This window comes from Lissotriton vulgaris, chromosome 10 (genome assembly GCF_964263255.1).
Source record: "Lissotriton vulgaris chromosome 10, aLisVul1.2, whole genome shotgun sequence".
NCBI classification, from domain to species: domain Eukaryota; kingdom Metazoa; phylum Chordata; class Amphibia; order Caudata; family Salamandridae; genus Lissotriton; species Lissotriton vulgaris.
Genome location: NC_141698.1, coordinates 22,711,100 through 22,732,725, shown reverse-complemented (window position 1 = coordinate 22,732,725; position 21,626 = coordinate 22,711,100). Strand labels below are relative to the sequence as shown.

At 56.2% G+C, this 21,626-nt stretch overlaps 1 protein-coding gene across 1 annotated transcript in view; it reads right to left on the bottom strand.

Annotated features, from left to right (window-relative positions):
• Nucleotides 1-21,626, bottom strand: part of PLXNA3 (plexin A3) — a 522,917-nt gene that overhangs the window by 191,206 nt on the left and 310,085 nt on the right. Inside the window, exons 8-9 of the mRNA XM_086940293.1 lie at nucleotides 20,023-20,122; nucleotides 1,241-1,355 (exon numbers count right to left, since the gene is read on the bottom strand). Of these exons, the coding sequence (XP_086796419.1) occupies nucleotides 1,241-1,355; nucleotides 20,023-20,122 (215 nt within the window). The remainder of the gene's footprint in view (nucleotides 1-1,240; nucleotides 1,356-20,022; nucleotides 20,123-21,626) is intronic.

The window sequence follows — 21,626 nt, the reverse complement described above, 5'->3', positions numbered from 1 at the left end:
TGCATGAATCCACAGTACAGCATTCTGTAAACAAGATACAGAGTTCCCTACACCACAAATGCTGCATGAACCCACAGTACAACATTCCGTACACAGGATATGAAGTTGTCAAGCCCCCATGCTGCATGAACCCACAGAACAACGTTCCGTACACAGGATATGAAGTCGTCAAGCCCCCATGCAGCATGAACCCACAGTACAACATTCCGTACACATGATATGAAGTCGTCAAGCACCCATGCTGCATGAACCCACAGTACAACATTCCGTACACAGGATATGAAGTCGTCAAGCCCTCATGCAGCATGAACCCACAGTACAACATTCCGTACACAGGATATGAAGTCGTCAAGCCCCCATGCAGCATGAACCCACAGTACAACATTCCGTACACAGGATATGAAGTCGACAAGCCCCCATGCTGCATGAACCCACAGTACAACATTCCGTACACAGGATATGAAGTCGTCAAGCCCCCATGCAGCATGAACCCACAGTACAACATTCCATACACAGGATATAAAGTCGTCAAGCCCCCATGGTGCATGAACTTACAGTACAAGATTCCGTACACAAGATATGAAGTCGTCAAGCCCCCATGGTGCATGAACTTACAGTACAAGATTCCGTACACAGGATATGAAGTCGTCAAGCCCCCATGCAGCATGAACCCACAGTACAACATTCCGTACACAGGATATGAAGTCGTCAAGCCCCCATGCAGCATGAATCCACAGTACAACATTCCGTACACAGGATATGAAGTCGTCAAGCCCCCATGCAGCATGAACCCACAGTACAACATTCCGTACACAGGATATGAAGTCGTCAAGCCCCCATGGTGCATGAACTTACAGTACAAGATTCCGTACACAAGATATGAAGTCGTCAAGCCCCCATGCAGCATGAACCCACAGTACAACATTCCATACACAGGATATAAAGTCGACAAGCTCCCATGGTGCATGAACCTTCATTAACTGAATACAGAGCCCCCCCCCCCCCGGTCCCTGCGGTGCCTGAACCAACAGCAGAACAATATTAAGACTGAATAGAGCCTGCACAACCCACACAGCTTATGAGCCCAGAACACCCTATTCCATAAACCAAATAATGATCCCCTCACAGCCCCCATGAGCGCACAGTCTAACATTTGATGAACCAAATCCAGAGCCAGTCACAACCCACACAGCGCACCACCACCCAACATACCCCCCCCCCCCCCACACGGACCACCTACCTCTGTGGTGTTGACTCGTCCCTCCTGGAAGGAGCACTCGGCGGCATTGTTGGTGCAGACATGTCGATACTTGCACCAGTGGCAGGAGTACTGGCTGCTCACACAAGAGAGGCACCTGGGCAGAAGGGAGAGACGGCAAGTCACCAGGTCAGTCTGGATAGATCACAACGGGACAATGTTTGCGTGTCAGGGTGTCACTGCAGGGTCATGGCCAGCACTAGTCTTGTCCACCCTAAACACCTGTTTCTTTAACGCCAACTTCCCGAGCACCATGTCCAAATCCTCACCCCTTGAGACCTCAGTTCAGTAGGTGCCGGCCCAAGCTGCAAGGCTTTGACATGTCTTGTACTCATCCGTGAAGGCCTGTCCCTGACCCGCACGAAGCACCAAACGAGGAGACAAGAGCTGGCCCACAGGCATGCCTGCTGTACCTCTGCTCTTTGAACACATTACCACTTCTCTACCCGGGTGTTGATTACCTACCTGTAACGACTACTGTCATTTCTTCGGCAGAGGGCCCTTGGACTTGGGCAGGTGATGGTGCAAAACAAATGTTATGAAACAAATCTAAGGCTCCTTTGGGAAGAAAGCATGTGCACCGAGGGCAGACTCTCCATCTATGTCCTGCTCCCCACTCGTGTTCAGACACTACAATGGCGGCAAGGCATCGGCAAATTAGTCCCTGGCTTCCCTTGTGGCAAGAGCTGCAATTTGTGGACCATGCAAGGATTCAGCAATAGCAGGTTTTATGGAACGCAGGGTACTTGCATGAGCCAGAAGGCAGGAGAGCTTGCTGTAGCCCCTTCCACCACCCCGTGAAGAAAAGAGTGAAAGGGCACTGGGGCATGTGGATGAAAGGCAGCAAGGCAGAGGATGGGGAAGCAACTAGGCTTACACTGCAGGGGTCAACCACCAGATCAGTGTTTTGTATCCCACCCAAAAAGCTTTGCAACTGGGACTCAGCAGGCATCTAGTGGCAGGACAACTAGACAGGTCAAGAATCGAAGGAAGAGAGTGTGATCCCCTGTCTTCCCTAAGTGCTGATGGCGCAAGGGCTGAATAGCAAGAGTCCGGGTGATGGAGAGGTCATGGACTGAAAGCACGTGTAGACCAGGCTCCCTTTCCATGGAATAAGCCCAGGCTCTATGTATAATAAGCGCGCAGTCGGAGACGCCATGCGTGTGCACATCGCCTGTCCGGCGGCGGGCGCGCACATAGTTTGTCTCCCTTCGCAAACGAAAGCGACAATAATAGAGGCTCGCCAAGGTGACGCAGCACATGCGCTGCCTTCGCTAGGCAAGACCTAAAAACACTATGTGTGCATGGAATCACTTCAAATGACACTCAAAGTAAGCAGGGAAGGGAGCCGGATGATGGTCAATGGAGCCTGTGATTGAATGTTGGGTCTATTGCTTCATGTGATCTTCATGATTAAGATACTCTAGCCTGGTTCCAGGGGGAGGAGGAAACACACCCATCTCGGACATAGACTTATGCTGAAGTGACTGGCCCAGTCTCAAACGTCTAGCAGGTCAGCAGGGGGAGGAGTGGCTTGAGATAGTTGGAGACTATTGGGTGGTTGCCATGAAGGAAATCACATTAGTTTAGAAGGCAGCAAGGACAAGGGAGTCTTCAGATCTCTTCAGAAATCCAGGAGGTTTAATCCTCAGGGTCAGTAGGAGCAATTTCAGAAACAGGACTCTGGCACCAGCAGTGACTTCCTCCCAAAGGTCTTGTATATGAGCATAGCGAGGCTTGAAGAAGTGCGGTGGCCCAAAGCCAGAGCAGATCTTGGATTGTGCCCTTTCCTCAATCAGAATAATAATAATAATAATAAGGCATTTATTAAGCGCGCAGCTACCCCAACGAGGTGTCCCGGCGCTATCACAGACAAAAAGAGGGCCACTGACCAAGCTTAGACTAGTCCTGACGACTGAATAGCCAAGTTTTAAGGGATTTGTGGAACAAGGGTCCCGAATGAATGAGGCGCAGGTACAGGGGAAGTGTGTTCCAACATTGAGTGGCGCCCACCTGAAATGATTTACCTCCAGATCTAGCTTTTTGGAATTTAGGGGTGGCCAGCCGGCATCGAGTGTTGGACCGTAGAGTTCTGGTCTGAGCACATGGACGAAGTCTCCTTCTGAGATAGACCGGCCCTAGCCCTTTGCGAGCACGAAAGGCTAGAGTCAGAGCCTTGAAGCTAGTTGGGCGTCTTTAGTGCGTGCCTGCTGCACTCAATGGAGTGGAGGAGGAGCGGAAGCAGGGCTAAGTGGTTATGGGTCCCTAGTGTGTGCAGATTGTTGTGGTGGGGAGTTTGATGCTGATGGTATTACACTTCTTCAGATGGGATATCACCTCTGAGGAGCAAGGCATATATGTTTCAATAGTCCACGAGTGGAAAGACACTTTGTAAATGGCAGATGTGATGAAAGACATTTATGAATGATTTGTTAACTTGGTTTTTGAAAGGTAGGTCCTCCTAAAATAATACCCCTAAGTTTGATGCCTTTTAGAAAGGACCTAGTGACGACGCAAGGTGACAGACCAGTTGAAAAGGGGCCCCGGACAAGGCCCTCTAACAGGGTTTCTGTTTGTGCACCACTCTGCAAAGTCATTTTGAGTCATCCCTAGAGATGGGTTCTATTCAGAGAGGTCATGGATAGAAACATGAGGACTAGGCCTTCTTTCAATATCTGCGAGGAGAATCTTTCAGAGGAGAATCTTTCAGAGGCTAAGGAACGTATGCAAACTTAGACCAGGCCCCAAGATCTGCCCTCGAGGTGATGGTCCTGGACTGAAACATGAGGACTAGGCCTTCTTTCAATCTCTCGAGGACATTCTTTCAGAGAAGCTAAGGAAGGCATGCAAACTTGGACCAGACCCCAAGATCTGCCCTCAAGGTGATGGCCATGGCCGCCTTTCAATCTCGAGGAGATTCTTTCAGAGAAGCTAAGGAATTAATGCAAATTTAGACCAGGCCCCACAATCTGCCCTCGAGGTGAGCCGTTCAGAGCGGCTGCAGGCTGGATGGGCCCCAATTCTTTTCCCCGGGCTCACTACCTCTGGCTGGCTTTGTCCTTCTACCAGTTTCCTGCGTCTTTGTGCCTAACCCCGTGTCCTCATACCAGCTACCTAGGTCTGTCTCTGGATGACTTGGCTGCTTCTCCCAGCTTCCCTGGTTTTGCCATTGACTGGACTCTTCTCTAAACTCCCCTGGCCTGGCCCCTTCTCCCATCTCCACTGGATTGGATCTCTCTCTCTCATCTACTTAAGCATCTACTGAGAGCAGGACTTGCTCCCTGTACTTCCATCACTATCTAGACGTGCTTCCCCTTCCAGGGCCCAGTCTCGCAGACTCTGGCTGGCTTGAGCATCTCCCAGTTCCCAGTGCTGCTACCTCCGGCTGACCTGGCTGCTTCCGCCAGTCCCCTGTGCCTCTCCACGAGCTGGTCTGGCTCCCTCCCCCAGCTCCTTGGGTCTCTGGATGGTCTAGTCAGTCTCTCAATTCCTTGTCTCTGCCTGGAATCATATCCCACCTCCCAGGATCTTTACCACTGTCCAGCTTGGCAGAATCTGCCATCTCCCTTTCCAGCTGGCAGTCCCAGCCCTATCTCCCATCTCCATGGTTCCCTAGATCTGGTCGGCCGGGCACCCTCACCCTCGGCCCCTACCTCTGATCTGGCTCCATTTTTCACTTTCTTCGTTCTCTACCTCTGGCCAGCTGTGTCCACCTCTCTGGTTCTCTGCCTCTGGACAACTACCCTGTGTTGTTTTTATTGGATAAAAACAACAGGGCTGTTTGTAGTGGGATTGGTGCTCAGTCGGTGAACAGACCGAGGACTAGGCTGTGGGATACCCTTTATATGGTAATTCATGTCCCACCTCCCTGGTTCTTTAACTCTTGCTGCTCTGGCTCCATCTCCCGGTTCCCTGGTTCTTGACGTCTGACTGGCCCGGCTCCTGCTCACATGTCCCTAGTTCTCCGACTGCGGCTTGTAAACTCCGTTGCTCGTCCTTCTTGGTTCTCTGACCCTGGATGTCCTGGCTCCATCTTCACGGTCCTGGTTTTCCATTGTTTGCTGTCCTGACTATCTCCCAAGTCCATGGTTCCCTACATCGGGGTGGTTTAGATCCTTGTCCGACTTACCTTGTTTTATCCATATGGCTGGCCTGGCTCCCACTCCCGCCTCCCCATGGATGGCCCGGCTCCCTCTCCCGCCTCCCCATGGATGGCCCGGCTCCCTCTCCCGCCTCCCCATGGCTGGCCCAGCTCCCACTCCCGCCTCCCCATGGCTGGCCCGACTCCCACTCCCGCCTCCCCATGGCTGGCCCGGCTCCCTCTCCCGCCTCCCCATGGCTGGCCCGGCTCCCACTCCTGCCTCCCCATGGATGGCCTGGCTCCTACTCCCGCCTCCCCATGGATGGCCCGGCTCCCACTCCCGCCTCCCCATGGATGGCCCGGCTCCCACTCCCGCCTCCCCATGGATGGCCCGGCTCCCACTCCCGCCTCCCCATGGATGGCCCAGCTCCCACTCCCGCCTCCCCATGGCTGGCCCAGCTCCCACTCCCGCCTCCCCATGGCTGGCCCGGCTCCCACTCCCGCCTCCCCAAGGAGGGCCCAGCTCCCACTCCCGCCTCCCCATGGCTGGCCCGGCTCCCACTCCCGCCTCCCCATGGCTGGCCCAGCTCCCACTCCCGCCTCCCCATGGCTGGCCCGGCTCCCACTCCCGCCTCCCCATGGCTGGCCCGGCTCCCACTCCCGCCTCCCCATGGATGGCCCGGCTCCTACTCCCGCCTCCCCATGGATGGCCCGGCTCCCACTCCCGCCTCCCCATGGATGGCCCGGCTCCCACTCCCGCCTCCCCATGGCTGGCCCAGCTCCCACTCCCGCCTCCCCATGGCTGGCCCAGCTCCCACTCCCGCCTCCCCATGGCTGGCCCGGCTCCCACTCCCGCCTCCCCAAGGAGGGCCCGGCTCCCACTCCCGCCTCCCCAAGGAGGGCCCAGCTCCCACTCCCGCCTCCCCAAGGAGGGCCCAGCTCCCACTCCCGCCTCCCCATGGCTGGCCCGGCTCCCACTCCCGCCTCCCCAAGGAGGGCCCAGCTCCCACTCCCGCCTCCCCATGGCTGGCCCGGCTCCCACTCCCGCCTCCCCATGGATGGCCCAGCTCCCACTCCCGCCTCCCCATGGCTGGCCCGGCTCCCACTCCCGCCTCCCCATGGATGGCCTCCGTTCATCTGACATCTCCCTGGTCCTCAACTCTGGTTGGCTGGGTCCATCTCGTCTCTCTAGTTCTCTACTCGACGCTGGCCTTGCTCCAATCTCCCAGATTAGGAGACTCTGGCTGGTTCTGCTCCATTTCCACACTCACTGGTTCTTGGAGGGGCTCCACCGCTCACCTCACTGCTTCTCCGGCTGGACTTGCTCCACCTCCCTGCTCTCTGACCCTGGCTGGCCGGCTCCCCCTGCTTCTCTGACCCTGGCTGGCCCGGCTCCACCTCGGACGCCTCCACCTCTGGCCCGGCTCCACCTCTCCCCGGCTCCACCTCTGGCCCGGCTCCACCTCAGACGCCTCCACCTCTGGCCCGCCTCCACCTCGGACGCCTCTACCTCTCCCCCGGCTCCAACTCGGAGGCCTCCACCTCTCCCCCGGCTCAACTTCGGACGCCTCCACCTCTCCCCGGCTCCACCTCGGACGCCTCCACCTCGGACGCCTCCACCTTGGACGCCTCCACCTCGTGCGCCTCCACCTCGTGCGCCTCCACCTCTGGCCTGGCGACGCCTCCGCCTCTGGCCCGCCTCCACCTCGGACGCCTCCACCTCTCCCCGGCTCCACCTCGGAGGCCTCCACCTCTCCCCGCCTCCACTCTCTGGCCCAGCTCCACCTCGGAGGCCTCCACCTCTCCCCGGCTCCACCTCGGACGCCTCCACCTCTGGCCCGGCTCCACCTCTGGCCCGGCTCCACCTCGGAGGCCTCCTCCTCTCCCCGGCTCCTTCGCCTCTTTCTTCCACGCTCGGCGCTTCCTGCCCCGGTTCCGAGAGACCTCCAGGGCCCCGGTTCGCAGCGCAGGTTCACAGTATTGTTTCCCAGTGAAGTGCCTCTTTCTGACCTCGCTTCCGGCCATCAAGCGCCGGGCATTATTTACTACTTGTTTACAAAGGACGGAAGCCGCAAGTCTTTGAGCGGAGACCTTTGTCCAGGAGGGCGGTCGGTCTCCCACGAACCCTTCACAGAAGGACCCGGCCGAGCCTTCAATGAGGCGCTGAGGGCTGGACTGGGGGCCGCAGGGGCGGGGGCACTTCCAGCCCTTAAGTAATAAGACGCCATTTCCTACTATTTGCCTCTGAAAAGCGTCTTTTATTTGGGTTAGACCTCCGGAGCAGCGCCCCTGGTCCAAAGCTGCGCTCCGCCTCGGCGGCGGGGCTGGGGGCCATGTCCAGGCCCTGCTTGAACCTTTCTGTGGCAAAAGGAACCCAAAGGCGAGAAGCAGCCGGGCTCTGCGAGGCCACGTGATGGTCCAGGGGCCACGACTGCTAGGACGAGGCCTGAACATCCACCTTTGGCCAGGCTGAGCTGGGAGCTTTAAACTTCCAGTCCCAGCCAGGACTAGCCTGGGATGATGTATAACCACCACTTTTGGATGGGGGGGGGGGGGGCAGGTATGAGGGGAACACGCGTGTAGAACTAGGGTCAGACCTCAGGATGGCGTTGCCTGTAACTGGCTGCGCATCCAGAAAGACACATCCCGGGGTAGCACCGCCTGTGGGAGTAGGGACAGGTGCGAGGGTAGCACCGGCTGCGCATCCAGAAAGACACATCCCGGGGTAGCACCGCCTGTGGGAGTAGGGACAGGTGTGAGGGTAGCACCGGCTGCACATCCAGGAAGACACATCCCAGGGTAGCACCGCCTGTGGGTGTAGGGACAGGAGTGAGGGTAGCACCGGCTACACATCCAGGAAGACGCATCTCAGGGTAGCACCGCCTGTGGGAGTAGGGACAGGTGTGAGGGTAGCACCGGCTGCACATCCAGGAAGACACATCCCAGGGTAGCACCGCCTGTGGGAGTAGGGACAGGTGCGAGGGTAGCACCGGCTACACATCCAGGAAGACACATCCCAGGGTAGCACCGCCTGTGGGTGTAGGGACAGGAGTGAGGGTAGCACCGGCTACACATCCAGGAAGACGCATCTCAGGGTAGCACCGCCTGTGGGTGTAGGGACAGGTGTGAAGGGTAGCACCAGCTGCACATACAGGAAGACACATCCCAGGGTAGCACCGCCTGTGGGTGTAGGAACAGGTTGGAGGGTAGCACCGGCTACGCATCCAGAAAGACACATCCCGCGGTAGCACCGCCTGTGGGAGTAGGGACAGGTGCGAGGGTAGCACCGGCTGCACATCCAGGAAGACACATCCCAGGGTAGCACCACCTGTGGGTGTAGGAACAGGTACGAGGGTAGCACCGGCTGCACATCCAGGAAGACGCATCTCAGGGTAGCACCGCCTGTGGGTGTAGGGACAGGTGTGAAGGGTAGCACTGGCTGCACATACAGGAAGACACATCTCAGGGTAGCACCGCCTGTGGGAGTAGGGACAGGTGCGAGGGTAGCACCGGCTGCACATCCAGGAAGACACATCCCAGGGTAGCACCGCCTGTGGGAGTAGGGACAGGTGCGAGGGTAGCACCGGCTGCACATCCTGGAAGACACATCCCAGGGTAGCACCGCCTGTGGGAGTAGGGACAGGTGAGAGGGTAGCACCGGCTGCACATCCAGGAAGACACATCCCAGGGTAGCACCGCCTGTGGGAGTAGGGACAGGTGCGAGGGTAGCACCGGCTGCACATCCTGGAAGACACATCCCAGGGTAGCACCGCCTGTGGGAGTAGGGACAGGTGTGAGGGTAGCACCGGCTGCACATCCAGGAAGACACATCCCAGGGTAGCACCGCCTGTGGGAGTAGGGACAGGTGCGAGGGTAGCACCGGCTGCACATCCTGGAAGACACATCCCAGGGTAGCACCGCCTGTGGGTGTAGGAACAGGTTGGAGGGTAGCACCGGCTACACATCCAGGAAGACGCATCTCAGGGTAGCACCGCCTGTGGGTGTAGGGACAGGTGTGAAGGGTAGCACCGGCTGCACATACAGGAAGACACATCCCAGGGTAGCACCACCTGTGGGTGTAGGAACAGGTACGAGGGTAGCACCGACTGCACATCCAGGAAGACACATCCCAGGGTAGCACCGCCTGTGGGAGTAGGGACAGGTGTGAGGGTAGCACCGGCTGCACATCCTGGAAGACACATCCCAGGGTAGCACCGCCTGTGGGTCTAGGAACAGGTGCGAGGGTAGCACCGGCTGCGCATCCAGGAAGACACATCCCAGGGTAGCACCGCCTGTGGGTGTAGGGACAGGTGCGAGGGTAGCACCGGCTGCACATCCAGGAAGACACATCCCAGGGTAGCACCACCTGTGGGTGTAGGGACAGGTGCGAGGGTAGCACTGGCTGCACATCCAGGAAGACATCCCAGGGTAGCACCGCCTGTGAGAGTAGGGACAGGTGCGAGGGTAGCACCGGCTGCACATCCTGGAAGACACATCCCAGGGTAGCACCGCCTGTGGGTGTAGGAACAGGTTGGAGGGTAGCACCGGCTACACATCCAGGAAGACGCATCTCAGGGTAGCACCGCCTGTGGGTGTAGGGACAGGTGTGAAGGGTAGCATCGGCTGCACATCCAGGAAGACACGTCCCAGGGTAGCACCGCCTGTGGGTGTAGGGACAGGTGTGAAGGGTAGCACCGGCTGCACATCCAGGAAGACACGTCCCAGGGTAGCACCGCCTGTGGGTGTAGGGACAGGTGTGAAGGGTAGCACCGGCTGCACATCCAGGAAGACACGTCCCAGGGTAGCACCGCCTGTGGGTGTAGGGACAGGTGTGAAGGGTAGCACCGGCTGCACATACAGGGAGACACATCCCAGGGTAGCACCACCTGTGGGTGTAGGGACAGGTACGAGGGTAGCACCAACTGCACATCCAGGAAGACACATCCCAGGGTAGCACCGCCTGTGGGAGTAGGGACAGGTGTGAGGGTAGCACCGGCTGCACATCCAGGAAGACACAACCCAGGGTAGCACCGCCTGTGGGTGTAGGGACAGGTGCAAGGGTAGCACCGGCTACACATCCAGGAAGACGCATCTCAGGGTAGCACCGCCTGTGGGTGTAGGGACAGGTGTGAGGGTAGCACCGGCTGCACATCCAGGAAGACACATCTCAGGGTAGCACCACCTGTGGGAGTAGGGACAGGTGTGAGGGTAGCACCGGCTGCACATCCAGGAAGACACATCCCAGGGTAGCACCGCCTGTGGGTGTAGGGACAGGTGCGAGAGTATCACCGGCTACACATCCAGGAAGACACATCCCAGGGTAGCACCGCCTGTGGGTGTAGGGACCGGTACGAGGATCGCACCGGCTGCACATCCAGGAAGACACATCCCAGGGTAGCACCGCCTGTGGGTGTAGGGACAGGTACGAGGGTAGCACCGGCTGCACATCCAGGAAACACATTCCAGGGTAGCACCGCCTTTGGGTGTAGGGACAGGTGTGAGGGTAGCACCGGCTGCACATCCTGGAAGACACATCCCAGGGTAGCACCGCCTGTGGGAGTAGGGACAGGTGCGAGGGTAGCACCGGCTGCACATCCAGGAAGGCACATCCCAGGGTAGCACCGCCTGTGGGAATAGGGACAGGTGCGAGGGTAGCACCGGCTGCACATCCAGGAAGACACATCCCAGGGTAGCACCACCTGTGGGTGTAGGGACAGGAGTGAGGGTAGCACCGGCTACACATCCAGGAAGACACATCCCAGGGTAGCACCGCCTGTGGGTGTAGGGACAGGAGTGAGGGTAGCACCGGCTACACATCCAGGAAGACACATCCCAGGGTAGCACCGCCTGTGGGTGTAGGGACAGGTGTGAAGGTAGCACTGGCTGCACATCCTGGAAGACACATCCCAGGGTAGCACCGCCTGTGGGTGTAGGGACAGGTGTGAAGGTAGCACTGGCTGCACATCCTGGAAGACACATCCCAGGGTAGCACCACCTGTGGGAGTAGGGACAGGTGTGAGGGTAGCACCGGCTGCACATCCAGGAAGACACATCCCAGGGTAGCACCGCCTGTGGGTGTAGGGACAGGTGCGAGAGTATCACCGGCTACACATCCAGGAAGACACATCCCAGGGTAGCACCGCCTGTGGGTGTAGGGACCGGTACGAGGATCGCACCGGCTGCACATCCAGGAAGACACATCCCAGGGTAGCACCGCCTGTGGGTGTAGGGACAGGTACGAGGGTAGCACCGGCTGCACATCCAGGAAACACATTCCAGGGTAGCACCGCCTTTGGGTGTAGGGACAGGTGTGAGGGTAGCACCGGCTGCACATCCTGGAAGACACATCCCAGGGTAGCACCGCCTGTGGGAGTAGGGACAGGTGCGAGGGTAGCACCGGCTGCACATCCAGGAAGGCACATCCCAGGGTAGCACCGCCTGTGGGAATAGGGACAGGTGCGAGGGTAGCACCGGCTGCACATCCAGGAAGACACATCCCAGGGTAGCACCACCTGTGGGTGTAGGGACAGGAGTGAGGGTAGCACCGGCTGCACATCCAGGAAGACACATCCCAGGGTAGCACCGCCTGTGGGTGTAGGGACAGGAGTGAGGGTAGCACCGGCTACACATCCAGGAAGACACATCCCAGGGTAGCACCGCCTGTGGGTGTAGGGACAGGAGTGAGGGTAGCACCGGCTGCACATCCTGGAAGACACATCCCAGGGTAGCACCGCCTGTGGGAGTAGGAACAGGTTGGAGGGTAGCACCGGCTGCACATCCAGGAAGAGCCATCCCGTGACACCCCTGCATGTGGGTTAAGACCTATCCTATGGTAGCCCTGCGTCTGGGTGTAGGGACAGGTTTGAAGGTTGCACATCTATGAAGAACCTATAGTAGCCCCGCTGTTGCAGGTAGGGACAGGTAGGAGGGTAGGACCACCTGCACATCCAGGAAGACGCATCGCATGGTAGCACTGGTTCTAGGTGCATGGAGAGGTACTAGGCTATAGTAAAACTGATGATTTCACTCAACCACGAATAAGCATTAGCAAATTCAACTAATTTGCCACTTAGAAACTTTTTCACCAATATGTTTGGCTAGTTGGAATGCGGTCACTTAGAATCCCTTCATGCAACCAACTCCAATAGGGAGCCCGTCAGGGGGACCAGCAAGGTCCTCGGACACAGTTACCTCAGCAGGTGAATCCGTCCACAGACATTGGCAGGCACTTCTATCCGTTGCGGGGCTTTCCTAGGGAAGTGGTCCTGATGCAAGGGATGAAGGATGCTCACAGGACGCTGTAGATGGGATGCTACTACTTCTCGGTCCATGGAGGGGGTGAGGTGGTACCGGTAAAAGGGTTTAGGTCCCTCTAAGCCCTCTCAGTGCTGGCAGAAGTCCAGTCACCACTGGACTACTGGCCGTCCAGTATCATGGTCACAGGCCAACCCTTTCTGGGTTGATAACTCGTCCTCTGCGGGTCCCCAGCTACACCTTGACGATACTCCCATGCTCAGCGAACTCTGGTGCAACTCTGTGTCGAACCCTGGTCCTCGGGGCGGCACAGCAGTGGTCGGTGTTGGGTTGAACACTTTGAGCCACCAACCTGCCCCAGCAGGCTTCCCAGCTGCTGTGTACAGTGGGCCATCTCACTGCCCCTCGGAGTCTCTTGGCTTTGGCTGGGCTCTGAAGATGGCTTCTCCTCCAGTAGGACACAGCAGGCTCAGCCCCTCTCCTTTTCTAGCCATCAGGTTCAGCGGGTGCAGCTCGCGCCGTCCAGCCTCTCTTTGCTGGTGGCTGCTGCGTTAGGCAACATGAAGGAGCAGGGGAGGGGTGGCAGGTTTAAATCGTGCTGCCCAGTACATCAGCATGAAGGGGCTGTGGCCGTTCTCGGTCAGGCTAGAGTGTAACCTGTGTAAGCATTAACGCAGGAGGAGATCGGAATCTTGCAGGGACACCTGGGGGAGGTGGAACCTCCGGTTTGCGAAGTACAGCAGGAAGCCACGAACGGTAGCCCATCGCTGTAGCTGCGTAGTCACAGACCGTAGCCACCAACAATAGGCCTAACAGCTTCTGGTAATAGTAGCTGCCAGATGGGAAGTGTTGCTGGTTTGCCTCAGACGGTAGCTGTTGACAGTATCCACTAACACTGGCTCCTGATGGCAGTCCCCGATCGTATCCATCGAAGGTAGCCCCCGACGGTATCGGTCATCTGTAGCCAGTGACTGACTCCTGATGAGTCGCTGACAGCAGCCAACTGACTATAGCCTGTGACGCTGGCTTCTGATGGTAGCCACTGACTGCAGCTCCGGGCCGCTGCGGGTGAAAGCCTCTGGCTGTAGCCACTGTGGACAAGTCTCTGGCTTTAGCCCCTGATGGCTGCAGGTGGTAAACGATGGTAGCTGAAGGCTGTACCTACAGATGTTGGCTCCTGACCTTGGCTGCCGACGGTAGCCACTGACTTACAGATGGTAGCCATTGATTGTAGACCCGGACATTTACTGATGGGAGTCACTGACTGTAGCCCCTGAAGGTAGCCACTGACTGCAACCCATGACCTTGGCTGATGAAGGAAGCCACTGACTGCAACCCATGACCTTGGCTGATGATGGAAGCCACCGACTGCAACCCATGACCTTGGCTGATGACAGTAGCCACGGACTGTAGACCCTGACCTGGGCTGTTGAAGGTGGCCACTGTCTAACTACAGATTTGCCTCCTCGCTGTAGCCAATGACTATAGACCCTGATGTTAAGTTTCTAACCATAGCCACTGACTGTAGCCCGTTACCTTGGCAGCTGACAGCTGCAACTGACTGTTCCCCATGATTTTAGCCTGTCCAACAGTAGCCCGTGACTAACCACAGATGCTGAATCCTGCCTGTATCCACCGACACAGCCCCTGACAGCCGCCGACTGTAGCCACTGACTGCAGCCCCTGATGTTGTCCCAGAAGGTAGCAACCGACTGCAGCCCCTGATGTTGTCCCAGAAGGTAGCCACCGACTGCAGCCCCTGATGTTGTACTGGAAGGTAGCCACTGACCGCAGCTCCTGACAACTGCTGGCGGTAGCCACTGATCTTGGCCTCCGACAGTAGCCACCGACTAACCACAGATGCTGGCTCCTGAGGGTGAACAAAGAAAAACCAAAGGGGATGATGGACGGAGCGTTGACAATACAAACACTCACCCCCAGTCAACTGATCTGGGTTTAATCCATCACCGTTCTTTAGCTCACTCCACCACCGCAGTTCAGACATGGCCATATGCAAATCAGTCTGACCCTGTGCCTCATGGGAACAGTCCAGCCTGAACTGCCAAGCCATGTCTTCACTGGACCGGAATCAAGCATCCTAGGACCGGTTTCTGGCATTCCAGCAGTCTTCAGCCCGGCTAGCTTGAATCCAGTGGCAAAGTGAGCAAGGGACTCACGTCTGAGCATACCCTGCCAACTTAGGGCGAACAAAGAAAAACCTAAGGCCCCAGATCTCTGTACTGGGGTGAATGTATGACATTGTTCTGCATTCTGTCCATCAACTGTGGTTTTGTATTTGGCTCCTGAGGGAAGCCACTGACTGCATCCTCTGGTGTTGACTAGACAGTAGCCAGTGACTGTAGCTACAGACAGCTGCTGACAGTAGCCACCGACTAACCACAGATACGCACTCCTAACAGTAGTCACAGATTGCAGCCTCTGATGTTAGCTTCGACGGAAGCCAATAACAGCAGCCCCTGAAAGTAGCCCCTGAAAGTAGCCCCTGAAAGTAGCCACGGACCTTGGCTGCTCGGCAGTAGCCACCGACTAACCACAGATGCTTGTCAGGAGCATGTAGGGACAGACTGTAGCCCCTGACAGCTGCTGACAGTAGCCACCGACTAACCACAGATGCTGGCTCCTGACGGTAGCCACTGACTGTATACTCAGATGGTGGCCCCGATAGTGGCCACTGACTGTAGCCCTTGATAGCTGCTGACGGTAGCCCTGGACTAACCACAGTTGATGGCTCCTGACTGCAGCAGAGTGTAGCAGCTGATGTTGGCCCGACGTAGCCACTTGAGAGCAGCCCCCGACAGCCGCTGATGGTAGCCACTGACTAACCACAGATGCTGTTTTCTGACGATAGCCACTCACTGCAGCCCCTGGTGTTGGCCAGACGGTAGCCACTGACTGTAGCTCTCGATAGCTCCTGATGGTAGCCACTGACTGCAGCCCCCGACAGCTGCACATGGCACCCACCGACCAACCATAGATGCTGGTTTCTGACAGTAGCCGCTAAACTGAAGCCCCAGATAGCTGCTGACGGTAGCCACTGGCTAGTCATTACCCCTGGTGTTGTCCCGACGGTAGCCACTGACTGCAGCTCTCGATAGCTGCTGATGGTGGTGGCCATCAACTAATCACAGAGGCTGCCTCCTAACTGTAGTCCATGGTGTTAGCCCCGACGGTAGCCACTTGACTGCAGCCCTGGCGGCTGCGGATGGTAGCCACCGACTAACCACAGATGCAGGCTCCTGGCGGCAGCCACTGACTGTAGCATCCTCCGCCGGATCCGACGTCTGTCAGCCCCTCTGGGCTCTCGTGGGAAGGGTGCAGCGACGACGCCGACGGCCTCCAATCAGGCCGTGCACAGCGCCGCACAGAGGGGAGGAGCCCCCGAAAAGCAGCGCATCCTCCAAACAGGAAGCCGGGGCCGCCGAGCCTGCCCGGCAGGTAGCCCGCCTCCCGTTGCCATGGTAACGGATGAGTGGAGGATGCCGCACTTGTCTGGAGGCACAGGCCTGGGATGTGTTGGCAGGAGGGCGCAGGTGAGCAGACACCCTGTGTGATCTGCGCCTCTCCTGCAACATACACCGCGCTCATTCATGGCTCTGGGGTAAGACGGGGCCCCTGCTTCTCGCCCCCTCCCCGGCCTGGTATGTCTCCTCGTGACGTGGTACCCGCAGCGTGACCCTCCATGCCTGGCCTGGCACTCCTCGAGTGGCTCGGGCCGCCATTTCCGGAGCTTTGTCCGCCCTTGCATTGTGCAGAGCGCTCCCAGGCTCGGGGGACCATTGTGTGGGGCCCCATCTGCATCCTGCGGGGAGGGGTCAGGCTGGTGGGGCTGCTGTTGGCAGAGGCGCCGTGCCCATGGGTGCTGACAGGGCCCAGTCCAGAGCCACCCATGTGTAGGGAGGGCCCTCTGAAACCATTACTGGGTGGCACGCGCGGAGCCCATGGGTGCTGCCAGCCGGAGGGCTGGCAGAAGAGAGGTGCTCAGCCCCCATCCCAGGGCACCCACGTGCAGGGAGATTCTGAATAAACCTCAGGGACCCCGGCCCTGCTTTCGATAGGAGAGAACAGCGCATGCGCGTGAAGGCGGCGCCCTTCCCCCGAGGGCCACTGGCATAGGGCGACCAGGAGAGGCGCTGTGCAGGTGACAGGGGGATGGAGAGGCCCCGAGTGCAGGGAGCAAGGCTACCGGGTGCTGGAGGGGCGGGGGAGAGCCCCACCAGCGGCTGTGGATACCGTCTGGAAGAGGCACCCCTCAGCAGTAAGCTTTAAGGAACCCACAGGGGTGCTGGCACAGCTCTGCAGCGCCATGGCTATAAGAGGACTCCAGCCCTCCCTCCTCTAGACCCACAGCTCCCTCCATCCTGACAGGCCTGTCAGCAGCAGTAATATCCCTACTGGACTTCGGTTCTTCAGGCCCCTTCACAGGCAGGTGTCCATGAGGACGCTCTTCGGACCCCAGGCGGTCAGTGGCGACTGGGCACAGCAAGACTGCGACCACTAGAGCCGGTGCACTCCAATCCAAGCATCAAGTTATTCCCTTCCGGTTCTTGACTGCCGGGGTTGTGAAGCCGAGCAGTCGAGGATCAGTCCAGGAAGTGAGGTCAGGTAGGAGCGGCCTTTCAGACTGCCAGGTATTTCTCTGGTGGGCTTCAGTAACTTCTTCAGTGCCTATCTGTGACTTGCATCTGCTGGAGGTGTCTGAATACCTTCTTCCTATCTGTGACTTGCATCTGCTGGAGGTGTGTGACTACCTTGATGTTATCCGTGTCTTCACAACAGCACAATACAGCAGTAAGGCCCTTAGGACTGTGGTTGGGGGTAAGCGTGGGGGGTGGAGGGGGCAGAGTGAAGGAAAAGGTCTAGTCTAGCAAAGCTGGCACACTGGCTCAAGGGGGTAGAGCTGCCCAGCTCCAGCAAACAGCTCTTCTGTTCACTTCACTCCAGATGGCCAAGGAGCTTCCCTAGCTCCGCTGCCAGCGCCAACCACTTCTAGCAGCTAGGTGTGCACTGGACTCCGTCTCGGACGGAGCAGCCTTCCTCGCTTCATCTGCAGGAGCCCAGAGGTGGCCAACAAGAGCACGGGTGCTGCTCGGCCCCAGTCAGTGGTCCCTAGGCCTCCTCCGGCCCCTCGGACATGCTTTTCAGAGGTGGCGGCAGCACAGAGCACGAGGGGGAGACATCAAAGAGCCAGCGACTAACAGCATTAGCAGCTCCGGGGATTAGAGAGATTCCAGCGAATGCTCATCTGGAGGCCGCTGCTCACCCCGAGGAGGCTGGGGCAGCTTGCGATGGGAAGAAAGTGGAGCAGAAGGAAGAGCTTATCCCTCTCGCCCTCCCTCGGATCACAGGAAGGAGGATGAGAAAAGAAGCGAAGTTGAGGTGGAGGATGGGCGACAGCATGAACCCGGGAAGGACAAATTATTTCCCTGTAATCCTAGTTCTCTTCCAGGGGTATCCTCATCAAAGTCATAAGCACTGAATATTCCCGCCCCTGGAAGAGATTCTTGATTCCACGATCTCCCCTTGGTCACCACTCGCCTCCTGGCACGCTTTCTCGAAAGAGTGCCAGGGCAGGCAGCAATGCCCATGGGAGCCGCTGGGAGCATGGAACCGAAGCAGTCCTTTCCAGAAGTGGGTCAGGAGGCCGCATGCATGGGTAGGGAGTGGGGTGCGGATAGAGCCACTGTTTATGGAGCCATCCAAAGGCCACCATCTCTTGACTCCAGCTATAAAAAGATGCTCCGTGGTACCAATCCTCCCCCAGCCCCTGCACCCAGGGACATATACCCCACAGCACCGTACCCCAGAACGGACTCTATTGTGAGCACAAAGACGCAATCCAACAGGAGTCACAGATACCCTCCCAGAATGCACCGTTCATTCATTGGATGATGACTGGAACCCAAGGGCTGATGCAACAAAAGTGTACCTGCATTCATTTTCTCTCTCTCTCCTGTATTTTTAAGTCTTACCTACCAGACCGCTCCAGCCAGGCTGTCTGGTTGCTAAATACCTATTGTGATCTTGGAGTGGGCTCATTGCTTATCATTGGTTGTCTTTATTGTCACTCTTGTTTGTTTACTTTTTATCCAATGGCATGCATTCCTGGTTTATGTTTGTCCCTCCCCTGGAGCATTGCCACTTTATGTTCCTTTTAATTGACTGACTTGTAAGCCTTCCACTGCTCACATTAAGAGAACTATTTTTTTCCTTTTTCAATCAGCCCTCCATGGGAATACATGTTTTTTCTAGCATTCTCCCTTGTTTGTCCCAAATACCACCCGATGTCCCCACTCCGCACCTGCACTGTGTTGCTCCCCAGCCCTCCCAGCTGGTCTGCAAGAGCACGACAACAAGGCTATTTTGGTAAAAGAGCAGATTTTAAAGGCTGTATTTGTTTTTTTCTCATGCATTCCACATATTGCATTAAAGCTCACGCTTTGTCATAAAACAGTTGTGGTGCTGGGGCAGGACATCTGCGGCATCACTCAGCGTCTGAGGCAGAAGGTGTACTTAGCATGACACTTCTCCTAGAGACCCAATAATCTGCTCACTCTGCTACCACAGAGGAACAAATGGATGGACCCTGTGGGAAAAAACGAGGCGCTGGCAAGCCTTTCCTTTTACATTCGGACACTTCCTTATTCTTTTTCAATTCTGTTCAGAGTGAAACGTGTTTGAAAAGTGTTTAAAAAGATTGAAACTATTTAATTCAACAGAGTTTTGAGATACCTTAAGATGAGTTTGCTTTTTCTCAAGAACGATGATTTTTAAAAACTTTTTTAAACAATACTTTATAGACAACCATTGACAAAGCCAAAAGCTCAGTACACACATTATAGGCGGGACTTATTGGCTTTGCCAGTGGTTATTACTTAAAGTGAGCGAACATCACGCAGACCTCAATAAGCGGCTGAGCTCAAGGTCTGCACGTGCTGCTCCTAGGGCTAATGCAGAGTCTGCAGACTGAGGGGGCCAGTGGGGGGCTAGGGGGGGTCACAATCTCTTCTGGCTTTCCTGGCCTTTGAGTACCAATGGGAAAAATGAAAGATTCTGCAATCAGTGCACTGGTGCTGGGAAGGTGCACAGCAGCTGACACGGGGCAGAAACAGAGCTTATGGGACCGCAAGACCAGTCTGGCCCAAGACACAATGTCATGATAACATTCATTCACAAGTAATAACCCACTTTCACGTGCACAAGAGCCGTAAAGACTCGCCCTTCATGAGCCAAGTCCTGCAGGGGACTAACTCCAGAAGCAGCAAGCAGTCCTTCTTCAATGGGGTAAAACTCCTCAACTCCCACGCATGAGTAACAGCAGAAGTGTGCCCACCCCCTTACATGCATGAACAGCACTACAGTCCATTCTGCACCCAATGTTGTCGTCGAAGCGGCGTCTGGCAGTACTTACGACTGGAGGACGCTGCAGTTGTAGAACACAAAGTCGGTGCTGGCAAAGGTCCTGCCCGTCTCCTTGGACTTCAGATGAAGCTTCACAGCCCGGGTGTCCCCTGTAGAGATGGAAGGGCCGAGTTAGAAGCAAGCATAGGAGTAGCACTCGAGCCACTCACACTTACACGGGTCTCACACTTACATGGGTCTCAAACCTCAACACCGGTCTCACACCACATTACGGGTCTCGCACAACACGGGTCTCGCACAACACGGGTCTCGCACAACACGGGTCTCGCACAACACGGGTTTCACTCTTGGACTTCATGCACGCCAAATCTAGCATTTCAGCTTATAATTAGAAACAAGTTTTAGTTTCAGTTCTGAATGTTGGTAAGTTTGGGACTGTATTTTCATGTTCATGTTCTTACTCTTGCTAATGTGGTTACCCTTCAGTCTGGGTCTGATCTCGCAGCAGTGGCTGGGATGGGCCTTCATGACAATGTTTTGTTTCAGTTTAGGATTCTGATCAGCTGAAGATTTCACTTTTAGTTTCAGTCTTATACTTAAGTTCCTGTTGGGTGGATACATATTAGGTAGGGGGTTTCCAGTCCAGTTTGGGAATTTAGTTTTAGCTTTAGTCACAGATTGTGATTTTTAGTTTTTAGTAAGATTTTACAATTTGATTATGCTGGTAGTTTTAGACTAGATTTATGTGGTAGACATTTAGTTAGCTGGAGTGGCAGGTGATTCAGTCTTGTATACAGTTTGTTCAAAATTAAATTCACTTTTGGATGAAAGTTTAATTATGTTTCATATTTAAATTTCAGATTCCAGGGTTAGCGGGCCAAAGGGCTTGGTTTTTCGTTTGTGCTTTTAGTTTGTTTTTCCTTGCATTGGCACCAGTTGCATTTTCAGCCTGGCACTGAAGTCTACATTTATAGCCTTGATTTTTAGATGCAGCTGTTGGCTGGAGTGGGTGGGGAGGGCGAGGTCTGATGCTGCCCTACATGGCGGCGTTTGGGCAGTCCCACGATTTTAAGGCACTTTTAGTGTGAATATGATAGTGTATACCACATCCGACTGGCTGTTCTCTGGTGGAGCACTGGAACAGGCGGCGACCATCTTTCTTCACTAAGAGTCTCTCCTCAATGGCACCCTATGTGACCTCATTCAGTTTTCCTATACACTTTTGAAACGGAAAACGACCTGTACAACGCGGTCGTTACACCACTGTATGTTTACATCGCAGGCGTTACAACGCAAGTCGTTACACCGCAGTATGTTTACATCGCGGGCGTTACAAGGCAAGTCATTACAACGATTTGCGCTGGATGGCCCTCCAAGCTAAGGAATAGTATGCTATACTATTCCAACCTTCCCTACTGTTACGTAAGCTGGAGTTGGAATAGTAAATCATACTATTCCCAAGTCCAGCGCAAGTCGTCGTAACAACTTGCGTTGTAACTAACGCGATGTAAAATACCACTTTGTGAAAGAGCTGTCGCCCTCTGATGGAGGGCCAGAGAGGTTGTCTTCTCTGTGAAAAGTCACGTGTCAGTCGGGGCCCTCGGAACAACAACTGGACGTTGCATCAGTGGTTTGTGGGGTCTAAAGGGCCCA